At 42.4% G+C, this 18,240-nt stretch overlaps 1 protein-coding gene across 1 annotated transcript; it reads left to right on the top strand.

Moving 5' to 3' along the window:
* Window positions 1–4,604: 4,604 nt before the first annotated feature.
* Window positions 4,605–6,925, top strand: LOC127000720 (cuticle protein AM1199-like). The gene is made up of 3 exons (XM_050864745.1): window positions 4,605–4,680; window positions 5,617–5,915; window positions 6,256–6,925. The coding sequence occupies exons 1-3, from the start codon at window positions 4,672–4,674 to the stop codon at window positions 6,440–6,442; spliced, it is 495 nt and encodes a 164-aa protein (XP_050720702.1). The 5' UTR covers window positions 4,605–4,671; the 3' UTR covers window positions 6,443–6,925.
* The last annotated feature ends 11,315 nt before the right edge of the window (window positions 6,926–18,240 follow it).

Genomic DNA, 18,240 nt, shown 5'->3' with positions numbered 1-18,240 from the left:
CCCTTTTCTTCTTTTCCCTTTCTTTTCCTTTTTCTTCTTTCTCGTTTTCAATTTTCCTTCTTCTTATTATTATCATCAGTGAACTTTTTCCTCTCTCTCACGCACGAGGAAGTGGATAAGCGGCGCCAAACACCCACCCACCTTGACGTGCCCGGCGGCTAAGGAGGAGGAAGAGGAGGAGGGGGAAGAAGAAGAAGGAGGAGGAGGAGGAGGGAGGGGAAATATAGGATGTGGCACAGGCATGGTGAGGAAAAGAGGGAGGAACAAGCAAGAAAACAAGCAGCCCAAGTCCCGTTTTGCAGCAGGAGTCGGAGGTCGAAGCGAGAATGTTTGAGGGAAAACGTGGGAAGTGCGGCGGCGGCGTGTTTATATAATTGTTGCGTCACCGGCTTAAGCAGCATGACTGTATTGGCCTACACACACACACACACACACACACACACACACCTTCGACCCTCTCATCATTAGGGTCGTATTACAAAACATTTCGCCGGCCAAGAACACATATTTGACAAGGCTTTCGTAGGAGTTGTGGGCATTTCTAGGGGTAGTTTTACGGCCCTAGTGGTAGTGTGACCCTTCTTCTGTACCGTGAACATAAAGAAACACTCATTAGAACCCGATTGACTCCCTCTTTGACCTTTAGAAATGGCTGATGTGAGAAGCGAAAGTGTCTTATAATACCGAGCTAAGTTAGTGTTCTCGACGCCATTCATGTCTGTGTCGAGTCTCACGTACAGCGTCAAGTCACACCTTCGCATAAGTTTGTGTTCGGCTTTTCCCAGAGGACTAAAGGCCCCTTCCCACCCCGACACTACACCGTTAAGGGACACACCGCCTTACAACTGGTTCACTAGGTCAAAGTTCAGCGGTGACTTTTCAGAGGGAAGAAAATTTCTCAAGTTTCAGTGATTAATTTCCATGTTTTAATTTTTATGTCATATTAATATATCAAATTGATGTTTTGATAATAACCTATTTCTACTGATTTGTCGATGTCCCTCTAGCGAAACTTAACAGGTATTTCCACTATACAAGTTTGCTGAATTGCAACATAATAATATAAGGTTCCGTATCAGCAGTATCGGTTGTTTTCGCGGAGAATAATAATAGCTACCTCTGATCATGAATGACATATCTGAGAGAAAAAAATACATGTTACTATGAAATATTCTGACCCTTCCTTAAATAATGTGTGAGATTTTAAAGAAAGCTTCGACATTATTTGCAAATTATGAATAGTGTTTCTTTACTAATGTTACCCACGCGTTGGGAGATTGTAAGTATGTGGTATGAAATGAATTTTAGCTACGTCATTATGTATATATAAAATAAACTGACTAAATAGTTGGCGCATGAAAATTTAATGGTCCCTCAACTAATATTCTTGCCAGATAGAAAATGCCAAATAAATCTTATCCCATGAAGAAAAAAACAAACAAACCTATATTTAGTAAGAGTTTCTCGCATGACTTATATTCTTCCTGCTAAATAACATAACTCCCAGATAATATGCTTAATGCCAGATAGAGAAAAGACGAAACCAAAGGCCCTCAGTTGAACGAAGTCTGCAAGTGTGAGAGAAGGTATTGCTAAACAGGTACTCGGAGATAAGTTCATAAGGTGTCCTTGTGGCCAGACTTTTGTAGCCGCGTCTCACCCGCCACCACGACCACACAGGTAAATCCCTTCAGCCTTTGTTAAACTTGAAGGTAACTTTCATTATCTGTTGAAACATTTACCTCTAAAAAAAATCAACGTATACCCTCTTTGATTTGAATAAAGAAACTTTAAAAAAAGCTCACAGTGATAAACGAGCAATAATGGAAAGCAGACAGACAAAAAAAAAAAAAAAAAAAAAAAGACATACAAACAGAATGGTGATTAAATAGACATGCAAGAAGGAAGATGTAAAGAGATGGGTCTTCAGACAGATGGATAATCATAAAGTTATATAAATATACACAGACTGGTAAATAAACATGAATGAAACAAAAAGTCAATATATAAAGATTGCGATGGATAAATAGATAGACACAAAAATATAAAGAATGAGGAGCACAATGACTGATAAATATATAGAAAGAAATTTATACGTAAGTAAATGAACAGATAGCTAAATAGACATATACTGAATGACATAAAGACATTTAGACAGATAGATAGATAGATAGATAGGATAGGTAGATAGACAAACATACTGATGGATAGAAAGACATATGGATCGACATAATGAGATATAGATACAGATAGATATAGAGAACAAAAGATAGATAGACATAGATAGATAGATATAGCTAGTAGATAGATATATAGATAGATACTGATTGCTAAATACGTACATATATTTTTATCTGTTTCGTTGTCCGCTTCGTCTGTCGCCTTGGCTGAAAAAAACAAACAGAAAACGTATATAGGTACAACAAATCAAACAAACAAACAAACAAAACACACACACAAAAGGAAAACACTAACTAACTAAATCAATAAACAAATAAACGATGAAAAGGTAAAAAAACATAAATAAAACAGTACTGCGAAACGAACAAATAAATAAGGGAATAAAAAAAAAATGCATGAATGGATGAATAAATAAAGCGAAATAGATGTATAGATGAAACAACGGAAAAACAAACGAGAAAATAAGTAAATAGTGTTAGTTTATGTGATGCTCGTGCCGCTGCTTTCTCCCTTGAAGTATTTATTGCCTCAAAAAACAGACAGACAGCTGCTAACTTAATCCACCCATAGTATCCATATTTTCTCACTTTTTTTGGTCTATGAAGTTGTGTAGAAATCTTACTTGTTATTTTTCTATTTATCATTTTTTGCTTTTTAGTTTTACTTAATTTTAATTTGTTATGTTAATTAATTTCTATGTACTTTAACCAATCATGTTTATTTATCTTTTATTTATTTTTTCACTTATTAATTTTTCATCACTGGTCCTTACTTAATTCTATAATTAAGCGATTGGCGATTGATTGATAAATAGATTGATAGATATGTATCTCTCTCTCTCTCTCTCTCTCTCTCTCTCTCTCTCTCTCTCTCTCTCTCTCTCTCTCTCTCTCGATAGACAGATAGATAAATATAGATAGATATAGACAGATAACTATAGATAGATATAGATAGATCTATAGATTGATAAATAGATAGATAGATGGATGAATGAACGGATAGATATAAAGGATGGAGGAAAGGGAGAAGAAAAAGCTGAAAGTGCATGAGAACGCAGAAGAAGAACAACTGAATAAACAAAGGGAGGAAGACGATGAAGGAGAATGGGAAGAGCAAACCGGGGGGTCAACCATTCTCTCTCTCTCTCTCTCTCTCTCTCTCTCTCTCTCTGTGTCTACCTGTTAGGAATAAACGATGAAGGAAGAGAGAGAGAGAGAGAGAGAGAGAGAGAGAGAGAGAGAGAGAGAGAGAGAGAGAGAGAGAGAGAGAGAGAGAGAGAAAATATCACGAGGTATGGGAGAGGACGGGATAGCGGTGTTGGTAGGGGAGGAGGAGGAGGACGAGGAGGAGGGTGAAAGGAAAGGGAAGGTGATGGAAGAGAAAGGAGAGAAAGGTGAATAAGTTACTGAGGAATTAAAATCACGAGACCGCAACGAGTAGGTAAGGTAATAGATTTAAATAGGGGGGAGAGAGTGAAAGCAGAGAGAAGGTAGGGAAGGAAGGGGGTACAAGGGGAGATAAACTGGCAAAAGACCGAGGGAAGATAAAACCAACAGCGAGGAGGGGGGGAGGGGAGGAGAGAAAGAATTAATGAGACAGAAGAGGAGAGGAAAAGAAGTGAAGGTAAATATTGCTACGAGATGCTACAAAAGGTGTTTTACGAGGGAAGGGGAGGGAATGGGAATGGAAGGCATGGTGAGGATATGGTTGAGTTATGGGACAAGGAAAGGGGTTGGGGAGGTGAAATGAAAGGTACTAAGGAGGCCATGAGTAGGAAAAGATGGGAAATGTGTGAAAAGGAAGAAATAAAAAAAACAAAACTAAGAAGGAAATGAAGACAAGGGTGTTGAAAGAGTAAAAAAAAAAAGCTCAAATATAGTATGAGTATGGTAAGGGGAACATAATAAATAGGAAAGAATGGGAAATCGGAAAGAAGGGGGACGGGAACATGAGAGAAATGGATGAGAATGAAAGATAGATAGATTTGAAGACTTAGGCGATGCAAGGGAATGGAGGTGGTAAGCAATGGAGGGAAAAAAAGGAAGGAATACGTAAGCTATAAGGAGAGGGTTAAGAAAAAAAAAGAAGGGGCCCAAGGAGAAGTGTGGGAAGGGAACAAAAGAAATGGGAAAGACGATTGGGAATGGGAGAATGAGGAGGCAATGGTGGGAAAGTGAGGGACGCTTGAGGGAGGGGGGCGAAACAAAGGGGTGGTAGGGGAAATAAGGGGTGGTGAGGGAAGGGGAAGGGGAAGAGAAAGGAAGACGAGAGGGGGAGATATAGGGAGGGGCGGGCTGGAAGAGAAGGTGGTGTTGGGAGGGGCGGGTAAGGGATGAGGGAGGGAGGTGGGTTGGATGAGGGGTGGCAGGGGGGATCGGTAGGGGGCTGCTAGGGGTCAGGGGTTCATGGGGAGGTCACAGCAGCAGTGCCTCTCACCTCCGAGTATATAAGAGCGTCGCTTGCCCCTCCAGCACACACAACCCCGCAGAAATGAAGCTTGTGAGTACCGCCACACACTCACACACACACACACACACACGCACACACACACACACACACGTTGGCATTTTCTTGAGTGACATGGACATTTATTACAGTGTTTCCCCTCGATTTGTTTTTCTGTTTTCCTTATTTTCCTTATTTTCTCATTTTCCCTTTCGTCCTCATTTTATTTCCTTCCCATTTGCTTCTTTTCTTATGCCCGTTTCTCTTCTTCCCCCCCACTCCCCCCTCTCTCTCCTCCCTCTCATTTCCTTTCTCCTTTACTCTTTCCTTACTTTCATTTCTTTCCTCCTCCCGCCTCTCCCCCTCATTTCCTTTCCTTTCCTTTTTTTCTTTTCTTGCGATCGTTTCTCTCCTTTTCCCTCTCCCCTTCCTCCTCCTCTTTATCATTTCTTTTTCTACCCCTTTCCTCTCCCTCCATACGTTCACCTCCCTCCTCCTCCTTTATTTTCTTTGTTTTTTTTTTCTCTTTCCTTATGTTCATTTCTCTCCTCCTCCTCTTCCTACTCTTTCTGACCGTTACTTTTCCCATTCCTTCTCTTTTCTCTTCCTTAATCTCCTTTCCCTTTTTTCATTCTGGTCCTGCCTTTGTCTTCTACTTCCTCTCCTCTTCTTCCTCTTTTTCTTCGTCCTCTCATCTTTATTATTATTATTATTATTATTATTATTATTATTATTATTATTATTATTATTATTATTATTATTATTATTATTATTATTATTATTATTATTATTATTATTATTTAAGTATTCATCATTATGCCATATAGTGTTCATGCATAAATAGATTCTCACTTATTTTTCCGGTTGGAGAGAAAAAAAAAATCAACTGTTCAGATAACAAAGAAAACGGCAGACAGATCAGGGAGACTCCGTTAACTCGTCTTTTCCCCGCTAACCCAAGGCCTCGTGCTAACACGCAATGTCCCCCAGGCCGTGTTTGCTGCCCTGGTCGGTGTGTGCGTGGCGGCCAAGCTGCCTGGCCACGTGGACGGCGGTCACGACCACCACCACGACGACGCAGGGTTCGTGGATCAGGGCAGCGCCCAGGTGGCCTTCGAGCAGCCAAGGTCCCACGAAGCGCGCCCCGTCGTCGCTATCCTGTACGACGACCGCGTGGCCCCCGCTGGTGGCTCTTACGTCACCAACTTCGAGACTGAGGATGGCGTGAGGGTCTCCGAGAATGGCCAGCCAGGATCACAGGGACAGAGCAACGTGGAGGGATCCTACTCGTGAGTGTTCAACTGGCTGGGGTTGTGGGCTTGTCGGGGGAAGGGGGGAGGAGGCAAGGGAATGAGGCTGAGGGTTATGATGTGTGTGATGGCTTTTCTTTAGGGGCTGAAGTCTAGATCACGTGATTAACTAATGTAGCAGGATTGATATTTAGGTGACATACGAGACTAATTTCCCTCCTACTTAAACTTCTCAACTTCCTCCTGCTACGTTATTTTATTTCCGGCATCTTCCACACCTTTGCCACGTTATAGCCTTGTCTGGGTGCTAGCAGAGGACAGCAGGTAGAGAAGCAGGTGAGCTAAAGACAGACAAGGAGGTGACGGTGTCTCGTTCCAGGTTCTCTGACCCTGACGGCAACCTGGTGGAGGTTCGCTACGTGGCTGACGAGCTTGGCTTCCGCGCCGAGGGCCCCTCCGTGCCCACGCCCCACCCTCTGCCCGCCCACGCCCTCCAGCAGATCGCCTTCGCTGAGGAGCAGCTTAGACTTCGCGCCCAGGGAGGTCAAGAGCCACAGTTCCAGTGAGACGGCAGGACCCTCACACCTCAGCATCCTGTACTTTTAAGCTCCTATCACTCATAAGGTTCTCTGATAACTTCACCTGAAGGCTACCTGTCCCGTACCCTCCCCTGATGTTACGTTACACCTGTGTTATCCTTTCCTTTTACTTTTCCTACCCTCCATCTCCTCACTCATCCTCTAACGGCCTGGTTGCGTGTCGTTCCAGTTAGCCTTTACTCCCCTCCCTATGCTCCTCTTTTCGTTGCCTCGCTGAAGAGGTGGTAGACGGATCATTAGTCTCAGACCATAAGGGGATCTGCCACGTTTATCTGGAAGTCCCATGACAGCTCTGGGGACAAGGCGAGGCAGGTAGGTGATGCAAGCGAGGCAGGAGAAGTAAGGGAAACATGGCGGCGTACACACACACACACACACACACACACACACACACACACACACACACACACACACACACACACACACACACACACACACACACACACAGACCTCCCCCACCCACCCTACTCGCCCGCCCATTCACACTGCAGAGAAAAAGCAATACGTAATACTAAAAAAAAAAAAAAAATAATAATAATAATAAAAATATACTCAAAATAAAGGGAAGATTTTTTCTAATTATACATGACTGAAAAATGGTCCACGAATTTACTATAAGATGTGAGTGAACATTATGTGAGTTTTCTCTTAAAATGTAAGCAAATTTCTCCATTGATTTCGATTTTTTGGTGTGTGTGAGTGAGTGAGTGAGTGAGTAAGTGTATGAATGAATGAATGAGTGGGTGAGCGAGTGAGTGAGTGAGTGAGTGAGGGAGTGTTTGAATGAGTTATTGAGCGAGTGAATGAATGAGTGAGGGAATGAGTGAGCGAGTGAGTGAGTGAGTGAGTGAGTGAGCGAGTGAGTGAGTGAGTGAGTGAATGAGTGTGTGAAAGAGTGAGTGAGTGAGTGGGTGGGTGTTTGAATGAGTGATTGAGAGAGTGAATGAATGAGAGAGGGAATGAATAAGTGAGCGAGTGAGTGAGTGAGTGAGTGAGTGAGTGGGTGGGTGTTTGAATGAGTGATTGAGCGAGTGAATGAATGAGTGAGTGAGTGAGAGATGATAATAATAATAATAATAATAATAATAATAATAATAATAATAATAATAATAATAATAACAACAACAACAACAACGCATATCAAGATCAGAGACCGACAATCAACAAACAGGTAAGTAATGGAGGAAACAGGAAAAAAAACATACGAAAGATAAACCAAAGACTCAAGAATGAAACTGCGAATGTTAAAAATAAAACCGAGTGAAGAAAAAAATGTGAGGCAGGGAAAATAAATACTACAGAAGGCAACCTAAAGACAACATACAGAAAAAAAGCAGCAAAATACCCGACTTGGCACCTCACTCAGGACACAGGAGGGGCAGAAGTATATAAGGAGGAAACTTGCGGCGGGGAAAGAGCCATATACACCGATGGAGGACAAGACGCAGAACATGATATGCTTCCTCTGTTAAAAAAAAAAAGAAAAAAAAAATATTGCTGGTTTTTAATACACGAAGACCAACAGACAGGCTTCCATTTCTTTGCCACATATGAACACCGTAAAAAAATATACCACTCAGGATATTGTTGTGAAGGAACCACTAGTAGATGAAGAACGAAGGAGGACGAGGAAGAGGAAGAGGAGGAGGAGGAGGAGAAGTAAACAAATGGTACTCAGGTTAAAGGGATTCCTATGATTTGTGTTCTTTTCCTTCTTTCTACTTTTCCTTCCTTGCCTGCTTTTAAGGTGATGTTATTATGGTGGAAGAAAAGTTTGTGCCCCTTGTAGTCATGGTCTTTTCTTGTATTTTCCTTTTATTTTCTTGTATTTCCTTGTATTTTCTCTGTTTTCCTCCTGTTCGTGTTCTTTTCCTAGTATTCTGTTCTTTTCCTTGTCCTCGTGTTCTTTTTCTTGTGTTTTCTTCGTATCACCTTGTATTTCCTTTTATTTTCTGGTACTTTCTTGCGTTTCCTCTGTTTTCCTCTTGTTCGTGTTCTTTTCCTAGTATTCGTGTTCTTTCCCTTGTCCTCGTGTTCTTTTCATGTGTTTTCCTCCTTTCCCCTTTGTATTTCCTAGCATTTTCTTACATTTTCATATCGTATCCTTGTAATTTCCTTCCATTTTCCTTGTACTCGCTGTCTTTTCCCTTGTATTCGTGTTCTCTTCCTCTAAATGCGTGTTCTGTACTCTCCTCCTCCTCCTCCTCTTCCTCCTCCTCCTTGCTTGCTTCTCTAAGGGGAGGTGGTAATGTCGAAGGTAAATTTTGTGTTACTTTTCTTCTCGTTTTTTGTTATTCAATCGGGTATTTTCGGCATGTTGTAATGTTCTCTCTGTAGCACGAAGCGTTGTAACATTCCTTTCCGCTATAATTTTGGAAGGTTAGGTTTGCTTCACCGACTTATAGTAGCGAAAAATCAGGTTAGAAATTTCTTGGCCATTTCTTTCCTACTTCTTGATTTCCTTATTTTTTTCGTGCTTAGTTTTCGTTTCTTGATCTTCTTCTTTCTTCTTCTTCTTCTTCTTCTTCTTCTTCTTCTTTTTCTTCTTCTTTTTCTTCTTCTTCTTCTTTTTCTTCTTCTTCTTCTTCTTTTCTCTATCCTCATTCCTTTTCTTTTTCTCTCATCAATATCTATCTTAAAATTTGTCTTGAAGGCCACGGGATCTATAAGGGGCATGAAATGATGGGGAAGAATGAAAGGGAAATGGGAGGATTAGAAGGATGAGGAGATGAAGGGATGGGAAAGAAAGGATGAGTACAGAGAGGGAGTAGGATGGATAACATGAGTAAGAGATGAGGAAAGACGAGCTGGTGGGGTGAGATGGACACAGGTGGAGCGGAAAGACGTAAGAAAGAGGAATGAAAATGGGGAATGGGACTCTTATTTCCCATCCTCTTTCCTCCTTCCCCTTCTCTCTCTCTCTCTCTCCCTCTCTTTCCATCCTTTTTCTCCCCTCCCCAGTCCATGCAACTCGTCCAGCATGTGGTTTCCAAGCCAATTTTGAGGGATAAAGTCGAGCTCTTTCAGGTGGGGTCGCTGGTAATGCCCGCCACCTCTCTCAGAATGGCGGCCCAACTAAGAACTTTGGGAATTTTCTCCGACACGGCGTCCGAAGTGGCTGAACTCGCGTCTCGCCCTTGACTGACCCCTCGCTTCTGCACTCACCGGTTCATCCCTAAAGCTTGCCTGTCTTCATTAGGGGCAGGTGAGAGTGACAGGTGTAAGTGTTTTCATCTTCCCCTTCTTCTCCCCTTCCTTCCCTTCCATCTCTCTTCTCCGTCCTTCACCTTTTTCCCTCGCCCTTTTTTTCATCCACCCCGCGGTCTTTTGGGAAGGGTGGCTGCGGCAAGATTAGCTAAAGAAGATGCGGGGACAGTAAGGAACCCGCTGATACATGCCCTGTGGTGTAGCTCTTTCTTCGTGTTCTCATTTTCGTTGTTCAGTTGTCTTGGTCCTCCTCCTTCATTAGTCCCTTTGCTTGTTCTCTCCTTCCCTTCCCTTGCTTTCCTCTTCGTGTTGCTTTGTGTTTATTCCTTTCTTCTTCCTTTCTCACTCTCTCACGGCTCCTTAAAGCATCTCCTTCATGTCTTTCTCTTCCTTGAAAATTTTACTTCATCCCTCATGCCTCATCCTCTCCCTCTAAGTCCTTCCTCCGTTCCTCATGCCTCCTTCTCTCCCTGTACTGTTTTCTTTCTTTTTCTTCTTTGCTTCTTCTTTCTCTACTTTTCATCTCTTGTTAGTAGAAATACTGGACACGATTGAACTTCTTTGCATCCATTGTGCGCTATATGTTCGTCTCTGAATGAAGTGCAGTAACTAGTAGCTTCCGGAATATTAAACCAGTGTGATGATGAAGTGAACAAGTGCAGCATCCCACATTGCATATTTTCAGTCGGTAGTGTCATGTTAGGTTAGGCTAGATTTAAGTTAGGTCAGGTTATTAGTTTGGTCAGGTTAGGTTAGATTTAGTTAGGTTAGGTTCAATGAAATGGATAACAGAAACAGCAATACGATATCACTACTCTGTTGTAATATATATCTTTACAACAGGAGCAGTTCTTTCAACTACTCTTTCCTCCCTCTTTGGAATGGAAACTACGCTTTCCTTGACAGAGGGGGCAACCGTTGAGTGACAACTTTTTCTTCTGTTACGGAAGGAGTAACCTTTTCAACAACTGTCTGATTTGTCACAACGGGAACCTTTTCCTCTGTTACAACAGGGAGTTCTTCTTTCTCTTTAGAAACAGTGACAATCTCTTCTGTCACCGAAGGGGCCACTTTTTCAACAACCTCCCGTTGAGGGACTACAGGAACTTTTCCTTCCGTCACCGTAGCGGGAATCTTCTCAGCAATCTTCATCTGTGTCACAACGGGGACTTTTTCCGCTACCACCGAGGGCACAACTTTATCAACAACTATAGCCAGCGTCAGAGCAAGGACTTTCTTTTTTACAAGTTTACTTTTTCTTAATACGACGCATAGGCCAGGCGTAGCTTTTGTTTTTTTAGCCTTTGCTTTTTCTTCCTTAAGCTTGTTTTTCAAGTCATCAACTTGTTGTTTCAAGTCTTTAATTGTTACATTAAGATTTTTCTCGTTACGAACCTTCACAGACGTCACCTTAGTGCTTCCTTGTGGAGGTAGCTCTTTTTCCTTCTCTTTCACTACAACTTGAGTCGTTTTGTTGCCGTGCAGAATCTCCTGTGTTTCCTCTGTCCGTTCTACTTTTTCAAGTCCATCGTACTTATCTGTAACATTCTTGCTCTCCACGTATGTCACATTAGTGCTTCCCTGTGGGGGCAGTTGTTCTTCCTTGTCTTTCACTGCAACTTGAGTCGTTTTGTTGCCGGGAAGAATCTCCTTTGTTTCCTCTGTCCGTTCCACTTTCTCAAGTCCATCGCCATTATCTGTAACATTCTTGCTCTCGACGGATGTCACCTTAATGCTTCCCTGTGGAGGCAGCTCTTCTTCCTTCTCTTTCACTGCAACTTGGTCCCAGCAGGAAACGGCGCGAGAGGAAGTTTCCCATTTTGATGCGATTTCCAGTCACTCGGCGCGCCCCGCCCGCATATGACGGAGAGATTTATGCCCCAAAACAAAGACTAAACCGAAAATTGAATATTCAAGTAACATATAAAATGCACTTTCTTTTCTTCGTCCTCACCTCGCGTCATATATATATATATATATATATATATATATATATATATATATATATATATATATATATATATATATGTATATATATATATATATATATATATATATATATATATATATATATATATATATATATATATATTATATATATATATTTTAGGGAGGCACGTGACCATGTGCCCCATAGATCCGCTAATGAATGGGAGTGATGGACGGACGTGGATGGGAGGATATGAAGAGGTTGAGAGATCCCGGATGCTGAGGTGACGGGGAGGAAGAAGGGAAGGGAGAGGAAGGCCAAATGAGCCCCACCAAACAGCCCTTCCCGCTACTCTCTAACATACTGCCTCACACCTTCATATACCTTCAAGGATATCAACTTCTCCCCCTTATTTTTTTATTCTTCCTTCCTGCCTGCCACCCCTCCCTCTGGCTCCTCCTCCTCCTCTCCGCTTTTATGTCACACAAACACATTTGTATTCTAAGCACACATAGTATTTATTTACCATCCGTCTTTTATGCACCTCGTATTTTTTTCTTTTCTTTTCCATCTCCTTCCTTTTCTTCTTCTTTTCTTTTCTTCTTCTTCTACTTCTTCTGTCTTTTTTTGTTACTTTTCTTCTTCTTCTTCTTCTTCTTCTTCTTCTTCTTCTTCTTCTTCTTCTTCTTCCACTTGCTTCTCCTCCTACTCCTCCCTCTACTACTACTACTACTACTACTACTACCACACTCAAGCTTCATTCACGCCCTTCCCCGCCCTCGTCCCTCGCACAGCTTATACGGAGAAAAGAAAGGAAAAGTAACTCGGAGAGAGACGGAGGGAAAGAGAGAGGTAAGATAAACTGGAGGGGGAGGGAAGGAGAGAGAGGAAAAGAGAGAGAGAGAGAGAAAGAGAGAGAGAGAGGTCGTGGATATGCAGATTTGAAGGAGACTGAGGAGGAGGAGGAGAAGGAGGAGTGAGAAAGAGAGGAAAAGCTACATGGAAGAAGAAAAAAAGAGAATGGTGAAGAATGAGGGAGAATGGACGGAGGAGGAGGAGGAGGAGGATATGGAGATCTGAAAGAGGAGAAGGAGGAGGGGAAAGAGGAGGAGGAGGAGGAGGAGAAGGACCCTCCCTCCCTCATTTTCGCCCAGGGCTTCGAGTCGGCAAGGTGAGAGAAGGTGAGACGAAGGGGGCGAAGATGCGGTGCCCGTCTGGTGCTTCTCCAAGGTCACTATGCCGGGACCACTTTCACTCTCCGTCACCAAGGGCTTCCTGGAGGAGGAGGGGGAGGGAGGGAGTGGGGGGGTGGAGAAGAGAGAGAAAGGTGTATTGAAGACCGAGGGAGGAGGAGGAAGGGAAGATGGGGAGGTAAGGGTGCTTCAAGAGATAGCGAGGGAGAGTAAAGAGAAGGGTGAATATGCATAGTGAGGGAGGAGAGAAGATAAAAGTAATAGGAGTGTTGAAGAAAGAAGGGAGTGATAAGGGAAAGGAAGGAGGAAGGGTACTGTAAATGAAAATAAAGGAGATGACGAAAGTTTAAGAGAAGTAGGAGGACGAGGAAAGATTACGAACTCAGGAACCAATGAAGAAAAAAGATAAATGAGAGAGAAAGAGATAATCGGGAGGCAGAAGGGCAGCAGGGATGACAAGGAGAAAGGGAAGAGAAAACTAGAAAAAAAATCTGTACAGGTGGAAGAAAAAATAAGAATGAAATGCGAAAGGAGAAGAAAAGAACTGAGAAGAGAATGATTAGCGAGACTGAGAAGTGAAAGGAAAGAGAAGGGAAGAAAGAGAGAGAGAGAGAGACAAAAGATAATAAAGTCAGAAAAATACCAGAAAATTCGAAACTGAAAAAAGACAAAGAAAATCATACAAAAAGAGAGAGGATTTATGGAAACAATGAGAAGGAAGAAGAGAAAGAAAAATAATGGACGACAGAAAGGAAGAGGGAAAGGAAAGAATGTGTAAGGGAGAAAAAGAGGAAGGAAGGAAGGGGGGGAAGGAGGGTAGGTACAAGGAGAAGATGAAGAGGGGAGGAAGCAGAGAAAGATAAATGAGAGACAACAGAGAGGAAGAGGGAGAGAGAGAGGAAGGAAAGAAGGAAGGGAGAACAGATAGGTACAATGAGGAGAGGACGAAGGGAGGAAACAGAGAAAGAAAAATGAGAGGCAACAGAGAGGAAGAGGAAGCGAAAGGAATGACCAACAGATAAAGAGAGAAAGGGAGGAAGGAAGGAAGGGAGGGAGGGCGGGTAGGTACAAGGAGGTGAGGAGGAGGGCAGAGAGGTAACAAGGTGGAGAAAGGGAGACACGCAAAAAATATATATATTGAAGAGTGAGAGGAGAGACTGAACAAGGGAAGAAAGGGGAGACTCACTCTTTGTTTGCACCCCAACGGGAAAACTGAAGGGCCAACGAAGACGATAAATTAGAGGAAGCGAGTCATGGAAACAGAAATATGAAAGGCAGAAACTAAAAGAAATGGAAAGGATGTACTGAGTGGTATATGACGATGAACTTGCAACAAAAAGTAGTTAAAATGAATGAGTGGGGGTGATAACTGATAAATAACGGAGGAAAAAAAACTGCGATAAAAACGAGTAATAAAAAGAAATATGAGAGGGAGAAACTAAAGGGAAAGGAAATGCTGTACTGAGTGGTATATGACAATGGGCTTGCAAAAAAAAGGAAGGTTGTAAAGAATGAATGGAGGTGAGAAATAACAGAGGAAGAAAAAAAAAGAGAGAAAACCGAGTGATAAAAATAAATTTGAAAGGTAGAAACAAGAAAAGGAAAGGGAAGGATGCATTTAATGGGAAATGAGAATGAACTTGCAACAAAGGGAAGATGTAAAAAATGAGCAGAGGTCAGAAACGACAAAGAGACGAGAAAAACGAGAAAAGAACGTGTGATAAAAATGAAATATGGAAGGTAGAAACAAAAAGGAAAGGGAATGATACACGGAATGGGATATGAGAGTGAACTTGCAAACAAAGGGAAGATGTGATGAATGAGTGGAGGTGAAAAACAATAGATAGAGGAAGAAAACCAGTTAAAAAAAAGAGGAAATATTGAAGGTATATACAGAGGAAGATAAGTCAACACGATGCAACATGTAGTAATCACTGTTTTTTCATGTTACTGTCTTGGATGAGTAATGGATGATGGAAGAGAGGGAGAGAGAGAGGAAGGAGGAGACGGAGAAAGGAAGGAGAAAAAACAAACTGGGAGGGAGGTTTGCTGGAGAATATAAGAGTGAAAAAAAAAACTGCCTGGTCATATTCTTTGCCAGTAAAACACACACACACACACACACACACACACACACATACACAAGGAACATATACGGCATCTTTGCTATCCTCTTTTTTTTTTTTTTTTTTACGAACTGAAGAGAAGTTGGGTAAAAAAAGAAATAACAACAAAAATAACAGGTTAGCTGGAGACGAACAAACAAACGCAAGAGACAAACATCGTAAAACACGGAGGTCGAGAGAGAGAGAGAGAGAGAGAGTGAGTGTGTGTGTGTGTGTGTGTGTGTGTGTGTGTGTGTGTGTGTGTGTGTGTGTGTGTGTGTGTGCCAGAGCCAGTGAAATGGGGGGTTATGACAGGCAAGTAAAAGGATGTAAGATAAAGAGAAAGGAATGAAGAATGGCACGGAGGAAAAAAAAAACACTAGATGCCGCCCCCCCACCATCACCACCACCACCACCACCAACAACAACAACAACAACAACCTATAGCTGCCAGACGTAAAGGTAGAGGAAAGGGGGAGACAGAGAGATAGAGATAGGCCGTGTGACATATTGATAAGAAAGAGGGAGAGGGACGAGGAGGGAGAATGAAGAACAAGGGAGGAAAGGGAAGGGAAAGGGGAGTGGAGAGGGGGGATGATGGGGAGGAAGAAGTATGAAAGTGAAAAGGTGGACGGGGGCGAAGGGGCAGGAGAGAGGGAAGAGGAAGAGGAAGAGGGATCAAAAATAGAATGAATGGAAGAGTTAGAAGTGACGTGGAACCCTAACAGACACCATGAATAGAACAGAAAGTGGTGATTTAAGAACGAGGAAGGGAAACGTTAAGGGATAAAGGATAGAATGAATGGAAGGGGGTTAAGGGTGGGTTGGGGTGACATGGTGGTATGGCTGAGGGAGTGAATGGGACATGGAAGGGACAGGTGAAAGAGGGACCTAAGGGGAGGGAGCATCGGCCTATCACCTTATCGAACGTCACATCCATCGTCCTGTAGAGGGGCAAACTTGTTCCTCTCTCTACCTGCTGTTTGGGTCCCTCTCTCCTCTCTCAGACTTACCTCACCACCTATAGCTGTGTCTCCCCCTCCTCCTCCTCCTCCTACTCCTCCTCCTACTCCTCTTCCTCCTCACCTACAGAACCACCCATATCTTCCACCTTCACTTCCTCCTCTTCCACTGCTTTCTCCACTCTACACTTCACCCCCTTCAATCTCCTTATGTTCTCTATCTCTTCTCCTCTCCTATATGTTTCCTCTACGTCTTTTACTCCTTAAAGAAAATAAAACGAAGTAGAAAACAGAGCATAATAGGTACGCAATGAGGCTGCTTGCGTTGAGATAAAGGGAAAGGAGAATGTTGATGGGATAAATAATGATTAAGAAAAGAAGAGGGAATGAGAGGAGAGAAGAGGAGAGGAAATGAGAGACGAGGAAGGGTGATGAGGTAATGAGAGGAGAAAATGATTGGGAACGGAGAGAGGAGACGAGAGGGAGAGGTAAGCGAACAAAAGGATGATTGCAAGGAAAAGAGGAGAGAAGGGAGTGAAAGGTGGTGGGAGGAAGGAACAAGACGAGTGGAGGGAAGGAAGGGAAAGGGTCGAGGGAGGAGCGAGGGATGGTACTAAGAATAATCATTGGGCTTTCACGAAGGTGTTTACGATCCCATTAATGTGCACTCGTGAACATAAATTCCAGCAGGAGGGATTACGTCAGTGTCAGAGCGGGATGATCATGTTACCCGAACCCTTCCAGCCACAGGGGATAATGAAGCAGAAAAGAGCACATTTGATCATGATAATTATTGTATATATTTTCATTCATTTATTTATTTATATTTCCTATCTATTTATTTTTATTTTCAGTTATTTATCTACTTTTTTTATTTACTTATCTTTAAAAAAAAAGTCCAGAAGATGCATTTATAATCGTCTTTTATTTATATTTATCTATCTATTTATTTATTTCACTTCTATTTCTTTTACAACGAAGGAGACAGCTCAAGGGGACACAAAAAAAGGAAACAATAATAAAAAAAAGCCCGCTACTCGCTGCTCCTAAAAAGAATCCACAGAGGTGGCCGAATGAGGGGTCAATTTATTTATTTATTTTCAAAGGAGGCAGGATGAAGGCAGAACGAAACAGGAACCTAAGAAATAAAAAAGAATGAATAAGATGCCAAAAAGAGTCTCCAAGATACATCAATACATTCATTACTTGCTGTGATTAAATATTTGATTGATTCACATTTCAATTTTTACTTCTGCTTACCATGAAATGACTAAAGTTCTCTCTCATGGTTAACGTCTTCCCACTTTCCCTTGAGCTTACTTCCCTCCCTCCCTCCATCTATCCAGTCATCTACCCTCCCTCCGTCCCTCCCTCCCTTCCTTTTCCCCCTCACCCATCTGTCTCCCTACCTCTCTCACCGCTCGTGCCTCTTTCCTTTCACTTCCTCCTTCCCACACAACGACTAAATTCTTTGGGCATAATATATTAGCTTTCTCAAAATATGTATCTTTCATGATTCTCTCTCTCTCTCTCTCTCTCTCTCTGCTGAGTGTGATGGAATTTAAAAAAAGGACAAATGAGAGTGATGTATGACAATGAGCTAGGAAGGAAGAGAAAGGAGAGACAAAGAAAGACAATAAAGGGAGAGAAAGGAGAAACTCGGGGTGGGAACGGTAGGCAAGGAGGAGAGGAAAAGACGTGTGATGAGAGGAAAAGAAAACGGGGTGTGGAGGAGAGAGGAAGGGGGCAATGTCCGGATAGGAAGAAGTGTAAGGCGAGGGAGGGGAAAACATACAAAGGAACAAGAAGGAAAACAGAGACTAACATAAAAAAAAAAAAAGAGTGAGGGGCTTGAAGGTATACAAAAAAAGGAATATATAAAAAAACAAGACTGAGGGGTTTGAAAAAGACAAACATACAAACAGGGGAAAGGTTGGGGAAGCCAGGGGTCCCAAGGAGGGGGGGGTGAGAGGCATAGATTAGATGATTGGATGCCTGATACTACTACTACTACTACTACTACTACTACTAGTATACCGTTAGAGCTGATGCTGCCAATAGTTCTACAAATAATGATGACACGGCCGCTGTTGAACGAGATACATGACGTTAGCCTGTTTCAATGAGCGGTTTGGTTTAAGGGGAGGGAGGATGAAAGGGAGAGGGAAGAGGGAAGGAGGAAAGGAAGGAGGGGAAGGCCGCTCTGCCCTCTGACATTTCACGACCTGACCCTTTCTCCTCCCTTTCTTCCTCCCTCCATCATTATCTTCTACTATTTCCTTTCTGTAAATCTTGCGGCTCCTCTTGTTCGACGCTTCTCTCTCTTCTTTTCATAAATCTTTTGTATCTTTGTACGTACTTCAAATGC

Source organism: Eriocheir sinensis, chromosome 2 (assembly GCF_024679095.1).
Source record: "Eriocheir sinensis breed Jianghai 21 chromosome 2, ASM2467909v1, whole genome shotgun sequence".
NCBI classification, from domain to species: Eukaryota; Metazoa; Arthropoda; class Malacostraca; order Decapoda; family Varunidae; genus Eriocheir; species Eriocheir sinensis.
The sequence above is the reverse complement of the archived record's forward strand: the minus strand, read 5'-3'. Positions and strand labels throughout refer to the sequence as shown.